This window comes from Pan paniscus, chromosome X, assembly GCF_029289425.2.
Source record: "Pan paniscus chromosome X, NHGRI_mPanPan1-v2.0_pri, whole genome shotgun sequence".
Classification (NCBI taxonomy): Eukaryota; Metazoa; Chordata; class Mammalia; order Primates; family Hominidae; genus Pan; species Pan paniscus.
In genome coordinates this window covers 136,439,110-136,453,460 of record NC_073272.2, presented here as the reverse complement: position 1 = coordinate 136,453,460, position 14,351 = coordinate 136,439,110, and the positions used below count along the sequence as shown (strand labels likewise).

At 45.0% G+C, this 14,351-nt stretch overlaps 1 protein-coding gene across 1 annotated transcript; it reads left to right on the top strand.

Annotated features, from left to right (window-relative positions):
* Window positions 1-821: 821 nt before the first annotated feature.
* GPR101 (G protein-coupled receptor 101) lies at window positions 822-10,863 on the top strand. Its single transcript, XM_034950045.3, has 2 exons — window positions 822-951; window positions 2,985-10,863. The coding sequence occupies exon 2, from the start codon at window positions 3,077-3,079 to the stop codon at window positions 4,601-4,603; it is 1,527 nt and encodes a 508-aa protein (XP_034805936.1). The 5' UTR covers window positions 822-951; window positions 2,985-3,076; the 3' UTR covers window positions 4,604-10,863.
* The last annotated feature ends 3,488 nt before the right edge of the window (window positions 10,864-14,351 follow it).

The following is a 14,351-nucleotide window of genomic DNA, read 5'->3' as shown; positions in this document are numbered from 1 at the left end:
TTTACTTGAACTTAGGCAAGTAGGGTAATCTTTCTTGGCTTCTGCTTCTGTCTCTATAAAATGAAGATAATAGCGGTACTTATCTCACAAGGCTGGGGTAAAGATTCAGCGGTATTCTCTGTGTAAACAGTTTAACACAGTACCTGGCAGAGAGAGGGGGAGAAAGAGGGAGAGAGGGAGAGATGCTGATTGACTTACAGACAGACATACTTCAATCAAAGAATATAGTGGGTAATTATGTGGCTTGTCTTAAATGAAATGCTTCCAAATCCTACAGGGAAAGCACTGCCGCTTAGCTCTTCCTGGGAGCTAGAGAAATTCGTGGAAAATCGTTGACATTAAAGTCACGATTCCTTTCTCGGGCTCAGGGGCTATTCATACTTTGGAGGGTTTTCAGAAGTCGAGGGGAGTCCCGGGCCCTCCTATTTGGAAGAATCGGAAGGATAGTGCACGGTCTGTGCCTGGGAGCTGGCCCGAAATCCGGGGGCTAGGAAGGCACGGGGTTTGCACGAAAATCAGCCCCGGTGACAATCCCCAGTCTGTGAGGTCTCGGTGGACTCGGGGCCCCAGGGGTGGGAACCCGGAGTGAGAAAATCTGAGTGGGGTCTGGTGCAGGGCCCCCCACCTGCCAGCCCCGCTCCCCTGGGCTGCGGCGGCCTCGTGCGTCACGGGCGCGGGCGGGGGCCGAGGGGAGGGCGGCACCGCAAGGTGAGGGCACCGCGCTGCCTTAAGACGCCGCGCGCCCCCGCTGCCTCTCAGAGCTTGCAGCGCGGCGCGCTGGCCGGACGTGCGGGCACAGACGCTGTGCCCCGCTCCTGCCGCGCCCGCAGCGCCCGCTGCCCCGTGCCAGCTCGCAGCCGCCCGAGCCCCGAGAGGCGGCCGGGACGAGCGCGAGGAGCCCCGAAGGACCTGCACGCGGCGCCCGCGACGCCACGTCCGCAGCAGCAACAGGTAAGCAGCCCGGCCCTACTCCGGGCTCCCTGGCCCCCAGCACCCGGCAGGGCCCCGAGCCTGGGAGCCCACGACGCCCCCTCTGAAGCGTCCCGACGGCTGCTGAGCTACCAGGCGCGGTGGCCCGCGGTGCGGCCCCTTCTCGCCTTTCCCTAGCCATCCTCCCGCCCTCGCGTTTTCTCTCTCACTTTTTCTCGTGCGTTCTTTTCCCCCTTCCTCTCCATTCTCTCGTTTTTTCCTCATCCTTTCCCTCTTCCTCTGCTTGTTCTCTTTTCTTATTATTTTTTGCTTTTTCTGTCTGCGTCTCTCCCAGTCTGTCTTGCTCTCTCATTCTCTCTCACTCTCACGCTCCCATTTCTTCTTTTTTCTTTCTTTCTCCCTCTCTGTTGCTCACATTCTCTCTGTCTCTCTGTATGTATCTCATTCTTTCGCTGTCTCTCATTTCCTTTTTGTCTCTCTGCCTCTCAATCTCTCTCGCCCTGCCTTTCTGACTCTCTCCACCACCCTGCACCCCTGCCTCTTTTGCCTTTCTCCCCAGCTCCTTTCCCACTCCCCTCGGCTGTCACCGACACCAAGCAGATCGGAGAAAGCAAAGAGGATGCCAAATTTGGGAATGGGGATGGGGCTGTGGAGGGTGAGGGTAGGGGAGCTCAATAGGCATCCTCTCTGCATTTTCCAGTCGCCATTGCACTGCTGATAAACTAAGGGTTTTTTAGCCAAAGCCCGCGGTGGCCGGGGCGGCAGGTGGTTTCCACGGCAAAATAAAGTCCACAGGGAGACAGAGATCCAAAGAGACAGAGATCCAGCCAGAGAAAAACCAAGGTGAGGGGCCATGGGAAAAAGATGTAGAGAAATAGAGATGCGCACACACTCAAAGATACAAAGCAAGTGTTTAGCCAGAGTCCTGGGGTGACAGGAAAGTGAAGGACAGAGAAACCAATGAGAGAGTGCACACACTAAAGAGATAGCTTGAGAGACAGGTGAGACAAGCAGTAGAGTGTTAGAGATCAATGGAGAGAGAGGCAGAGTAATGCAGAGAGAACTTAGGCAGGGAGAGACAGAAACCACACGGAGAGACACAGAGACAAGAGGGTCCCAGAAAGACAGAGCAAGCGCACACGTGCCAGTGAGAGACAGGATACACCCAGAGAACCCGAGGGAGACGCAGAAACAAGAGAGTTGGAGAGACACGGAGACGGGCAGAGACACAGCGAACGACATTGAACAGGTGCGCTAGGGACCCACAAAGATGAACTGCTGGGGAAATAGACTGAGAGAGAAATGGAGAGACAAGAGAGCACGAGGGAAAGACGGAGACACACATGAACTAGCGAGCGACACAGTGACAGGCAGAGACACAGAGAGACAGAATGGATCAGAAAGAGACTGAGGGAGAGACGGGCAAGACTGTGAGAAAGATAGGGAGCGAGAGCGCAAGCCCTGCAGAGAAAGTGCGCTAGCGAAAGAGACACACACAGAGAGACTGAGAGACAAACAGAGTGGAAGAGATAAATGAGAGTAACAGAAAGGAAAGAGACAGCGTGCACGTGCTATCGAGAGACGAAGAAACAGAGACAGACATGAGTGAGAGACAAGGATGAGAAAGAATCAGGAAACGGTGAGACCCATACAGACACACAACCCGAGAGATAAAGAAAAAAGGTGCGCTAGCGAGACACTGGAGAGAGACAGAAACTGACGGTCGTAAACAGACAGAAACAGAGAGCGCACGCGCATGCGCTAGCGCTAGCGACCAAAACTCCCCGGAGCCAGAGACAGTGTGAGAGACAAGCAGAGAAAGCGCGCGCACGCACGCGCCAGCAGGAGAAACAGATGAGAGGAAATCAGAGCCCTGGAGAGAGACAGGCAGACAGATCTGGAGAGTCCGGAAAGGAGCCATAGAAGCTGCCGGCACTGGGGATGGGGCCGTGCGGAAACCCGGGGTAGGGGGTCCTGCAGCGTCCTTGCTGGGCGCGGAGGCTTCTCCCCTTGACGGGTGACTAACTCTGCCTGCGTGTTTCTTTTGTCACCAGCATAGGCACTGAGTGCGGTCTGTGCACCCCTTTGCCACCCACCGGTGCCGGCACTGAGCCTGCACCCTGTCTCACGCCCTCTGGCTGTTGCCATGACGTCCACCTGCACCAACAGCACGCGCGAGAGTAACAGCAGCCACACGTGCATGCCCCTCTCCAAAATGCCCATCAGCCTGGCCCACGGCATCATCCGCTCAACCGTGCTGGTTATCTTCCTCGCCGCCTCTTTCGTCGGCAACATAGTGCTGGCGCTAGTGTTGCAGCGCAAGCCGCAGCTGCTGCAGGTGACCAACCGTTTTATCTTTAACCTCCTCGTCACCGACCTGCTGCAGATTTCGCTCGTGGCCCCCTGGGTGGTGGCCACCTCTGTGCCTCTCTTCTGGCCCCTCAACAGCCACTTCTGCACGGCCCTGGTTAGCCTCACCCACCTGTTCGCCTTCGCCAGCGTCAACACCATTGTCGTGGTGTCAGTGGATCGCTACTTGTCCATCATCCACCCTCTCTCCTACCCGTCCAAGATGACCCAGCGCCGTGGTTACCTGCTCCTCTATGGCACCTGGATTGTGGCCATCCTGCAGAGCACTCCTCCACTCTACGGCTGGGGCCAGGCTGCCTTTGATGAGCGCAATGCTCTCTGCTCCATGATCTGGGGGGCCAGCCCCAGCTACACTATTCTCAGCGTGGTGTCCTTCATCGTCATTCCACTGATTGTCATGATTGCCTGCTACTCCGTGGTGTTCTGTGCAGCCCGGAGGCAGCATGCTCTGCTGTACAATGTCAAGAGACACAGCTTGGAAGTGCGAGTCAAGGACTGTGTGGAGCATGAGGATGAAGAGGGAGCAGAGAAGAAGGAGGAGTTCCAGGATGAGAGTGAGTTTCGCCGCCAGCATGAAGGTGAGGTCAAGGCCAAGGAGGGCAGAATGGAAGCCAAGGACGGCAGCCTGAAGGCCAAGGAAGGAAGCACGGGGACCAGTGAGGGTAGTGTAGAGGCCAGGGGCAGCGAGGAGGTCAGAGAGAGCAGCACGGTGGCCAGCGACGGCAGCATGGAGGGTAAGGAAGGCAGCACCAAAGTTGAGGAGAACAGCATGAAGGCAGACAAGGGTCGCACAGAGGTCAACCAGTGCAGCATTGACTTGGGTGAAGATGACATGGAGTTTGGTGAAGACGACATCAATTTCAGTGAGGATGACGTCGAGGCAGTGAACATCCCGGAGAGCCTCCCACCCAGTCGTCGTAACAGCAACAGCAACCCTCCTCTGCCCAGGTGCTACCAGTGCAAAGCTGCTAAAGTGATCTTCATCATCATTTTCTCCTATGTGCTATCCCTGGGGCCCTACTGCTTTTTAGCAGTCCTGGCCGTGTGGGTGGATGTCGAAACCCAGGTACCCCAGTGGGTGATCACCATAATCATCTGGCTTTTCTTCCTGCAGTGCTGCATTCACCCCTATGTCTATGGCTACATGCACAAGACCATTAAGAAGGAAATCCAGGACATGCTGAAGAAGTTCTTCTGCAAGGAAAAGCCCCCGAAAGAAGATAGCCACCCAGACCTGCCCGGAACAGAGGGTGGGACTGAAGGCAAGATTGTCCCTTCCTACGATTCTGCTACTTTTCCTTGAAGTTAGTTCTAAGGCAAACCTTGAACTGTCCATAACACGACAAACAAGAGGAGATTTCTTTTCAATGGACCCACAATTCATTAATGCCAAACCATACCATTTCAGGCAAAGGTATTGCACACACATGCTCTTCACCACAAGGTAGATAAATATATAGAAGAGGCAGGAACTGGGGTCTTTCCGTAAAAGCATGGACTTGAGGATTCTGACTGAAATTTTCCCCCCAAAGATTATTAGGCTCTACATTTCTTAAAGCAACAAGGGCTATCCATTTTGGACTTGTAGTTGGTATTCTATCTTTTCCAGAGCTACAACATGCCAACTTTAGCTCTGAAGGAAAGGGAAGATGATGCTTGTGAACTTAAGGACTTTTCGGCCCTCGGGTCGGGAGCTCATGGGCCAGAGCTACAGCTTGTGTTCAACTGAAAGAAAGGCAATGGACCAAATCATTCATGGAGCCCAAGAAACAGAACCTAATGGACTGATCAACATATGAGCCAAATTCTGAACTGAACAGCCCCACAGTCGGGTGCAAAGACTGTTATGCAAACTAAAACAAAGGGCCTCCTACAGTTAGAATCTCAAGAAGGTTTCTAGATCCCCTAAAGGGATCCAGAAAAGTAGAAGGACATGTATGAAATGGGAAGCTAGTCCAAGGGAAAAGATTGAGAAATAACACACATCTGGGGAGCTAAACAGTTGACTTTTTTTCCTATAAAATCTTGGGTTTATGCATGGGCTGGAACTGAGGTCATTAAGTGTAAATTGTCAATTGACACAAATATTTTCTGTCTCCTGTTTGAATAATAGTGGGGCAGAAATCATGCCACTATTTTACAACTTCCCTTATGTGACTGAATTGAGATGCTGGTGGGAATTCTTCAGATCTCTGCCAACACTTGTGTTTTCTTTTGGTTTGTTTTTGTCAAATAAGCCTTTTTTAGTCAAACAGTATTTACAGAAAAAAAATTCAACTAGAAGTGGCCTAAGTCCTACAAAATTCATGATGTCACTGAGGAACAATTTGTTCATCAGAAATATATTTTGTGTCCATGAGATCATAGACAATAAATGTGATCTCCACATGGGGAGCAAGGAAGGCAGAATGAACATTTTTCTTCCTCCAGGCACACCCATGTGTCTTTTCCACCTGTGGCTCTCTTTAAAGCTTTTAAGCTCTCTGCAGATGTGAGAGAGAAATATCAGAGAGTCAGAAATGACAAAGAGGATGATTTCACAATACCTAGAAAACATGTAACCTATTCCAAACAGTCCTAAAATCAGAGCATTCAGATCAGACATATCCTAATTAATGCTGTTGAAATAAATCACGTTGGGAAACCTTTAACAATATCTAAATTATCCCTAGGGTCAATTCACAGGAACATTCCTCAAATCCCAAACCACAAAATAACTTTGGGCAGGGATATACATATACATTTCTGAGGGCATGGGCCGTATGTATGTGACCAAGTAACATGGAACCAAAAAAACAGTCAAGCCAGTGTTTTTCATCCTCCTACAGAACAAGTTAAAGCAACTCTAAAGTCAACCAACTGTTCATGCAGAAATCCACTGTCAATATGGGTGGAGGGAGTGTTTGGTTGAAAATGGTTAATCAGGTAGTTGTATGATGTAAGATGACCATCTTCAGAGTTTAGCCTCATTCTTGTGTGATTGTCATGCCTTTATTAGAACTCAAGTTTCATTTAAATAAATGCCCAGCTCATTTATATTTTTTTATCTCTTCCTCCTCACAGATTTCAACATGAACTTCTCAAGGGGTAAACAGCAATGTATTTGGACTGTGAATAACTCTGCATGGGAATTTGGGATTGCCATGTTCAGAATTTAGGAAAGTAGAGGGAATAGAACCAAATAATATAGAGCTGACCCATCCAATAAAAATACCACGATAACCTTATTAATTCCAACTCCATTAATTTGGAACTTGTAGTTATTCAGACAAGGCATGGGGGCTAAAGTTTACCCTTACACTATCATTTATTTTTCTACCAAAATGCATAAAGTGAATTAACAGTCATAAGTTTGTTCTACCAATTTATTGCCAAACTCTTGTACTGACCTGTCCTTAAAGGATATCTGGGTGAAGAAATGGCCTATGTGATCAATCCTCCTACAGGGGAGGGGCAGTGCCTTCAGGTCTGTTCAAATTGTCAAAGGAGTTCAAGGTAGCTATAGCCTATCCTTTGAGTAGAAATGCTTACTTGGGTAGGAAACAGGATTTCAAACATAAATGTCTCCAAACATTGTGTTAAAACTGAACTTCTTGTTTTATTTTTAAAGCTCACCCCCTTCAAAGTGTATCAGAGAAAATTGTTTGCCAAAATCCCAAATCAAAATGGAACCAGAACCTGTACAAGTATGGTAAGTCCATTTAACAGCACACACAACATTCTCAAGGGCACTGAGATTCCCTGCTTTCCTTTTTGAAGTTCCTCTTTTCCCTATTTTAGTCATTGTCCATTATTTTGGTAAATTGGATTCCTCAAAAGTGAAGACCTTTTGAAAATATGAGCCTGGAAAAGAGGACCTTTTAATTAAGAGCATTCTGCTTTGATGACATTATCTTCTAAATGAACAATAAGGCCTATGGTTAGCTTGGAGATAGCAAGTACTCGAAATTTTTTGCTATTTTGAATAAAGCACTATCAACTTAATGAGGTTTTACTGCACATACTGTTTTGTCATTTGAAAATCTGAAAGCACACAAAAAAAGTCATCATTAGCCTCACAGATCCTCATGTGCAATAGCTTTCCCTGAATGTTTTTAAAGGATGTATTCTTTTGCCAAGGCCACTTCATATGTGCAGTAAAAAAAAAAAAATCCCATTAAAGTACAGGGGCCAGACAAACCAGACTATGAAATGATGTGATTTTAAATTTAATGATTTTCCTTATTTACGAATAATAGAGCATCTAGTTTGCCAAGAAGTCGCAGGTGCTTTGACTAACACACCAATTTCCACAAGCTTGGGAAGGCAGTAATAAGGAGCAAGCCCTGGGCTTCTGTGACTTCTGTGATGCTAGGGTCCCACTTCTCTGAGACACCACAAGTACCAGCTGCTTGGAAGGCCTCTGCACTTCCAGCTCCCTGCCTACCTCTTGCCATCAGCCCACTGCCTTCACCTGCCTCACTCCCTCTCCCTCTGCTGCACTGGCCCTTCAGGAATAGTCCATGCTTGAAGCTCTGCGTGTTCACCTACTCCCCATCCATCCCTTCCCAACCCAGAGCTGACAGATTCACAGGGACCTGAGGGCCTATGGAAGCAGGGAAGGAGAGAAGTGAGCCATAGGAGTGACCAGCAATGAAAGGTATTTTTCTGTCTCCTACCCAACTCCAATCCAATTTAGAGATGACGGGATACCTACTTCAAATTCAACAGGTAAGGAAAAGTGCCAGTTATTATTTAGTAGAAGGTAGGCACCTAATTTTTTACCAAAAAAGCACTCGATATTACGCATCATTGGGGGAATAGTCAATACTGTAGATACTGTCCAATTATTTCAGCAAAAATAGAACACTAAAAAATGTTTCACCTACAGAATTATAAGATGCCTAACATTGCCTTATTTTATATATAATTAGCCAATTAAGCTAGGTAAAGTTACTTCAAGAAGATTTTTTCATACTACCTGAAGAATAATTTACATGATTAAACTAGGCTTACTTAGACTTTGCCAAAAAAGCTTTTAAAAGTGTCTGAAACACATCATTTGGAAGAAAAAAAATACGCATCATCTGGTAATTTGGACTCTTAAGATAAAACTCTCATGGGTTGTTGGGATAAAACAATGAGCAACAATTTAAACTACTGGACTGTATTTTTCTCTCATAACCACCCTGCCCAATATTTTGAGGAAAAAAATAACGTGTTTTCCCCTCATAATGTCTTTTCTGTTGTATTCCTCTTTAAGAAAGACCTCACGCTGTCAAGAGAGGTTTCTCTAAGCAAAATGCCGTTTCCTTCTAGACCAGACAAAAGATTACAGGAACAGTTAGCTGTTAGCCAGTGGCCAAGATAAGGAGAGAAAATCTGGCCACTCAATGGCTTTTAACCCTCTCCCTCCTTATCTCTTCCTCTTACTTTCCATGGGCTGGACTAGTGCTCTCGGCCCCTCAAAGCCCCTCTAAGCTAAGGCATGAGGAGACAGAAGCAATGAGCTGGAAACAGCAAATGCGATAGTCTAAAATCCAAAAAGAAGAGAAATCCTTGTCATAAATTCTTTCCAATTACTTAGCAATGATCTCTTCCTCTATGTCAAATGCCCAGCTTGCTTACAGCAGTCTTTTGCCCTAAGCAACAAAACCGGCTAGAGGAAGAAACAGTGAAGCTAAAATCCACTGAAAGAGGAAGAAACAGGAAAGCTAAAATCCACTGAACCTGGCCACAGATTGCCAGGTCACTGACAAGTTCACTGCTCTTTGGTAAATAGAATAAGAATCCTCAAGGTAAATGAAGGTTGCTAATAGGTGTCAAGTGTTTCCATCATTGCCTCCCAAAGCCTCCATATCTCAGAGTACACACACCAAGGGAAAACCACAGTGACTTAGACACTCAGCAGGAGGTTTACTATGTCTGAGGAATAATTATTCTATCTGTCTTGTTCTAAAATGTAGAGAAAAACAAGATTGGTTTTAGTTTGATGTTTCAAACGTGAGTGGATTTTCCCCCCTCATCTGTGCTACAACTTTAATGTTAAAAGTTTGCTATTTTCGTCTTGTTTTAGTGATGTAGTATTTTTTGTAGTAATTCTCCTAAATGTAAACTATAACTGTATATAAAATGTAAGTGTTCTTGGAGATATGGTGCTAGATATTAGATTGTGTTTGTAGATAGTGTTGTCCTCAAAGGTAGTATGTACTTGTAAAGTTAGTTAATAAAATGCATGCCAAATTCTATGTGTGACCTACAACTTAGTCAGTTTCTGATGTAGAACATGGTACATTTGTTTTTTAAATTTATTTTTGAAGTATATACTACAGGATATGTAAAATAGTGCCAAGGTGGGGTTGCAGGAAGTGTTGCCTTTCATTCCTTAAATCCCTAATATGATATGTGACAGGTGAGAACTTATTCTGGTACAATTGGTCATTAGTGTGAACTAATCATCGTGGCTGAAGTCCTTGCTGACAGTTTTCCACAACACACTTGGCACTGGTGTGCCTGTTTTCTATTCACTGAATATATAGAATGCAAACTCAAAGAAGACCATCCTTCTCCATTAAAAAGGAAGGACTCCAGGATAGGCAAGTAGAGTCCAGTTAGCAGGACGAAAAGAATACTGCACCCTGAAGACCCAACCAACACCTGACCGTGAACTGACAGGTTTCGCACTTGGCAGATCCATAATGTGACCATCCATGCCCTCCTAAAGCAGTAGCAAAACCCAGAAAAAGGCTGCTCTGTTTTTCCCCCTTTGGTTGGTTGTCTGAGAGACAAGATAGAGACAGCATGGATGGCTAACTAGATAGAGAGGTAGTGGGACTCCTCTATGGGGTCACAGCTACGGTGTTTGATAGTTACAGTGCTGTATCAATGGAATTTGTGTCAGACAAGAAAAGAAAACTATAAGATGATTTTGTTATATTTTCAGAACAAAATATTACAACTAAAAAACTATATATACCCTCATTAAATTGTTTTTAAAACTGCCTTTAATACCAAATTTTGCGAGCTGCTTTGAAACTGAAAACAGAAAAATGTATTTAATCAATAAATAGTTATCTTTAATATTTTAACGTTTGAATTTAAAAGTTTCATTTTTCTTTAAAAACAATAAGAATTTGTAATTGAAAAGTGCCTTTTCAAAGGATTGTCAAACTACAGTCCTAGGGCCAAGTTCCCATTGGCACGACTTACCTTCAGGTGCACAAAACAGGTAGGCTTTATCTTCCTCCCCTCAACAAGAAGAGAACCCCACTCACACCCCAATCAAATTCATAAATCAACACTATTACATGGGCCAGCAGTCCCAGAGATTCTGCCCAAGGCCAAGGTTTCACATATTGGTTGGCTTTAATTGGATCCTTTCTAAAATGGTTACAATGCCTTTTTTTTTTTTCTTTTGCTGGAAAGGAATAACGGACTCCTGCTTGGGAAATGCGGAGAAATTGATGTTTGTGATTTAACTAAGTATTATTAAGTGATGTTTGTGTTTCTTAAATAGGTGCTGTTATTCTATCCTTGGTATATTCCTCTTAAATATTCTAAATAAAGTCAAATTTTATGTGTGTATCTGGTTTTTATGCCAAGATCCTTGAGGAAACAGTGAGGGAGACACATACCTTGGTCTCCATCCCTTCTCTTTTGCTTGAGTGGAGGAGACAGGGGATGAACGACTAACTGCATTACAAAGTAGAATGAAATATATGGGCTCCAATATTTCATATTCCAGTATTCTAATATAAGGAATATGCAAGGGATGGAGGGGGGTCAGCAGGAAGGGCTTGCTGGAAGAGCATAAGCCTGGTCTTCTATGAATGAAAAGGATTTCAAAAGGAGGGAGGGGGTGGGCAGAGAGAAAATCTGGGGCCAGATGGTTTGTGGAAGTCTCAAATGCCCAATTTTATTCTAAAGACAATGAAGTCTAGGGGCAAGGGATGGGGGGAGGACAGTGAGTAGCCTTTGTCTTTCGGAAACAGTACTGCCTAGCACCCAGGTCACCGCCACTGGGCTCCAGCCCCTGCTGCCCTACCACTCTGGCCCAGGCCACTTCCCTCCACGCAACTCAGCCCAGCCTGGCCTAGTTTCCACACACACCTTGGTTCAGCCCCAACTCACCAGGGTTTATAGAACAGGAGGGCAAGAGCACGTTCCCTCAAGCCCTCCTTTCAGAAAATGGTTATACCTCTATTGCAACCATTACATGTGAAACTACTGTACACAGATGAGATAGGCAAATATGTCTAAAACCTAAGAGCCCCTAGTTCCTATTGAGTCGAAGTACTTGACCTACTAGTAGCTCCTCTTCTGATACTCATTGGTAGCAGAGGAACTGCATGCCTCCTGCCTCCAAAGCGGTATTCGTGGGCCCACACTGGGAGGCTCAGGGAGCTATTCAGCCCCATTGCAATCAAAGTAAAGTGCTCTTCTCCATTTTTCACTCCAAAATCAAGCTAAATGCTGACTATTTCAGGATGTTCAAAGATGGCTGCCATGAGACCTGCAGGTGGCTGCCTTCACTTTAATCTATGAACGCCATCTAGGCAATGACATTTTCCAGCTGCAGAAATAAATGTGCCTTTCTAGCAAACTACTACCATCAATGCAAATAAGTGGGCTTGGGAGCTCAGATAAAACAATCAAGCAGCCAACCTGGTGGGAAAAGAGGTCCCTGAAGCTCAATATACCACTACTTAGTTCAGAGTATTTAGAGGAGAATAGAATTGGCTCCAATGGGCCTCATAACCGCAGTTTCTCCTGTCAAGCAGGGCTAAGGGCTCAGCCCTAGGTTATGAGACTGACTGGGAGAGAGTTGAGAGGAGGTGAAAATTCCACTGTCAAGAAACCTTCTGTAGCCTTCTCTAGCCACTCCCTCCCCCACCAGGCTGCTCTAGGCCCCAGGCCCATTTGCCACCAGTCGTAGCCCTGACCCTTCCAATACAGACACATTACTGGCTAGTGAATTATTTTCTTCTTCCATGAGGTAACTAGTCAACTCCTTCTCCTCCTTTCACTCTATTTCAGAATGCAACTCTCTGACCCTATCCCTCCTCATTCCAATCTCCCATCCAGGGGCAACATAAACCCTTTGATCCCTGCACACACAAACAAGTACTCCTCAGCTTAAGGATGGCTTTGAGAATATTCCTTAATTGAAGGGTATGTGTAGACACTTTTCAAACATTTTCCTAAATGACACCCATATTTATCAATACAATTTGATGTAGAAAATGTATGATTTTCATGACTGCTCTCCCAAAACTACAAGCTAGTAGAATACTTGCAATACAAATTCCCAGCATTTGGGGAGATGTGATACCTGACTATTGTTTAGGCAAAGCAAATAAACCCGAGAAAATTGACTCCAAAGATTTATTACTTAAACACAGCTAAGTCAAACTTGAACATTCTCAGCCCCCACCAAGGAACAGCAAACAGAAATAGACAACCAACAACTAGAAATGTGCAGATTTCACTGAGGAATAAGAGCATTATCTGGCATTTCATAAACTCTATGTGCTAAACCAATATGCATTTTTAAATGATCACTCAGATACAAAGGTGTAATACAGTTTGTATAATCAACTCCCGTTAGAAAAATACACATTTTACATAAAATTTATTTGACAATAGTTCTGATGGAATTAGATGCTCTGAGCAATATGAAGGAGAAAAAGGAAAAGAAAATTTCATCTGAAAAACCAGTATGGTACTCAACTTCAATTTTTTAAAGAAATGTGCCTCCTTTGCTCTAATTGCTTTAATTTAAATCTTTTTAAGGTAGCTTTTCAGGAAAATATGATATAGAATAAATCTGTTTCCCAATCTGTTTTCTTCCATACAATCAGTATTTTGTGTCATATAAACTGAGGCCAGACAATGAGATTTTACATTTTTATATATATGCTTAAAATTATGTAATTAGGGGCACACACATATATATCTCAATTGATGTTCATATAGATATACAGATATTCAAGGGCAAGGGAGATGTGCTTGGAATCCTTTGGGGAAATACTTTACTCCACCTTCAGCACACTGTAGATTTTAGCAATTAACCAGAAACAGGAAAAAAATCCAACTGTCCCTGAAACAAAATGAAAAAGATCTTTGTTAGCCAGACGTCATAGCAAAGGAAAGTAGCTTTCTCAAAAACACAAAGCATGTCAGTTTTGAGGTGGGCTACTGATTCTCCCAACTCTCAAGATTTGTACATTTATCAAATAAAAACCAACAGGTTCTCTTGCTGAGCAAACAGGATGAGCAACAGGGCCAGAGGCAGTCATCTGCAAACGGGTGTGAGAATCCATCTGATTGAATTCTGCAGGTCTCTAACCAAAGCAAGAAAACAAAATTAGTAGCTTAACTTCTCCATTTCAAAAAGAATAAAAGAGGTCCAAGCCTAGTTTCTGATACAAAAAAACTTCTTATAACTTGCTTCAATTTAGAAAATGTAAATAACCCTTATCACTACCCATAGCCAAAGGGGGTAATAATCTTGTTTATTTGCATATCCAGAGCATATATTAGTTTTATAAATCAAAGTTTTGTATCATTAAACTTTAAAAATTTTATTAAACTTTTTTTTTTGAGACAGTCTTACTCTGTCGCCCAGGCTGGAGTCCAGTGGCGTAATCTCAACTCACTGAAACCTCCACCTCCAGGGTTCAAGCGATTCTCCTGCCTCAGCCTCCCGAGTAGCTGAGATTACAGGAGCCTGCCACCATGCCCGGCTAGTTTTTGTATTTTTTGTAGGGTTTCATCATGTTGGTCAGGCTGGTCTCAAACTCCTGACCTCAAGTGATCTGCCCGCCTCAGCCTCCCCAAGTGCTGGGAATACAGGCATAAGCCACTGTGCCTGGCCTTAAGCTTTATTTAAACTCTAAAACCATCTTGGAGTCAGGTGCACTGGCACGTGCCTGTGGTCCCAGCTGAGGAGGCTGCGACGGGAGATCGCTTGAGCCCACGAATTCAAATGCAGCCTGGGCAACATAGCGAGCCCCATCTCAATAAATAAGTGAATAAAGAAATAAATGAGAAAAACATCTCATTTGGAAGGA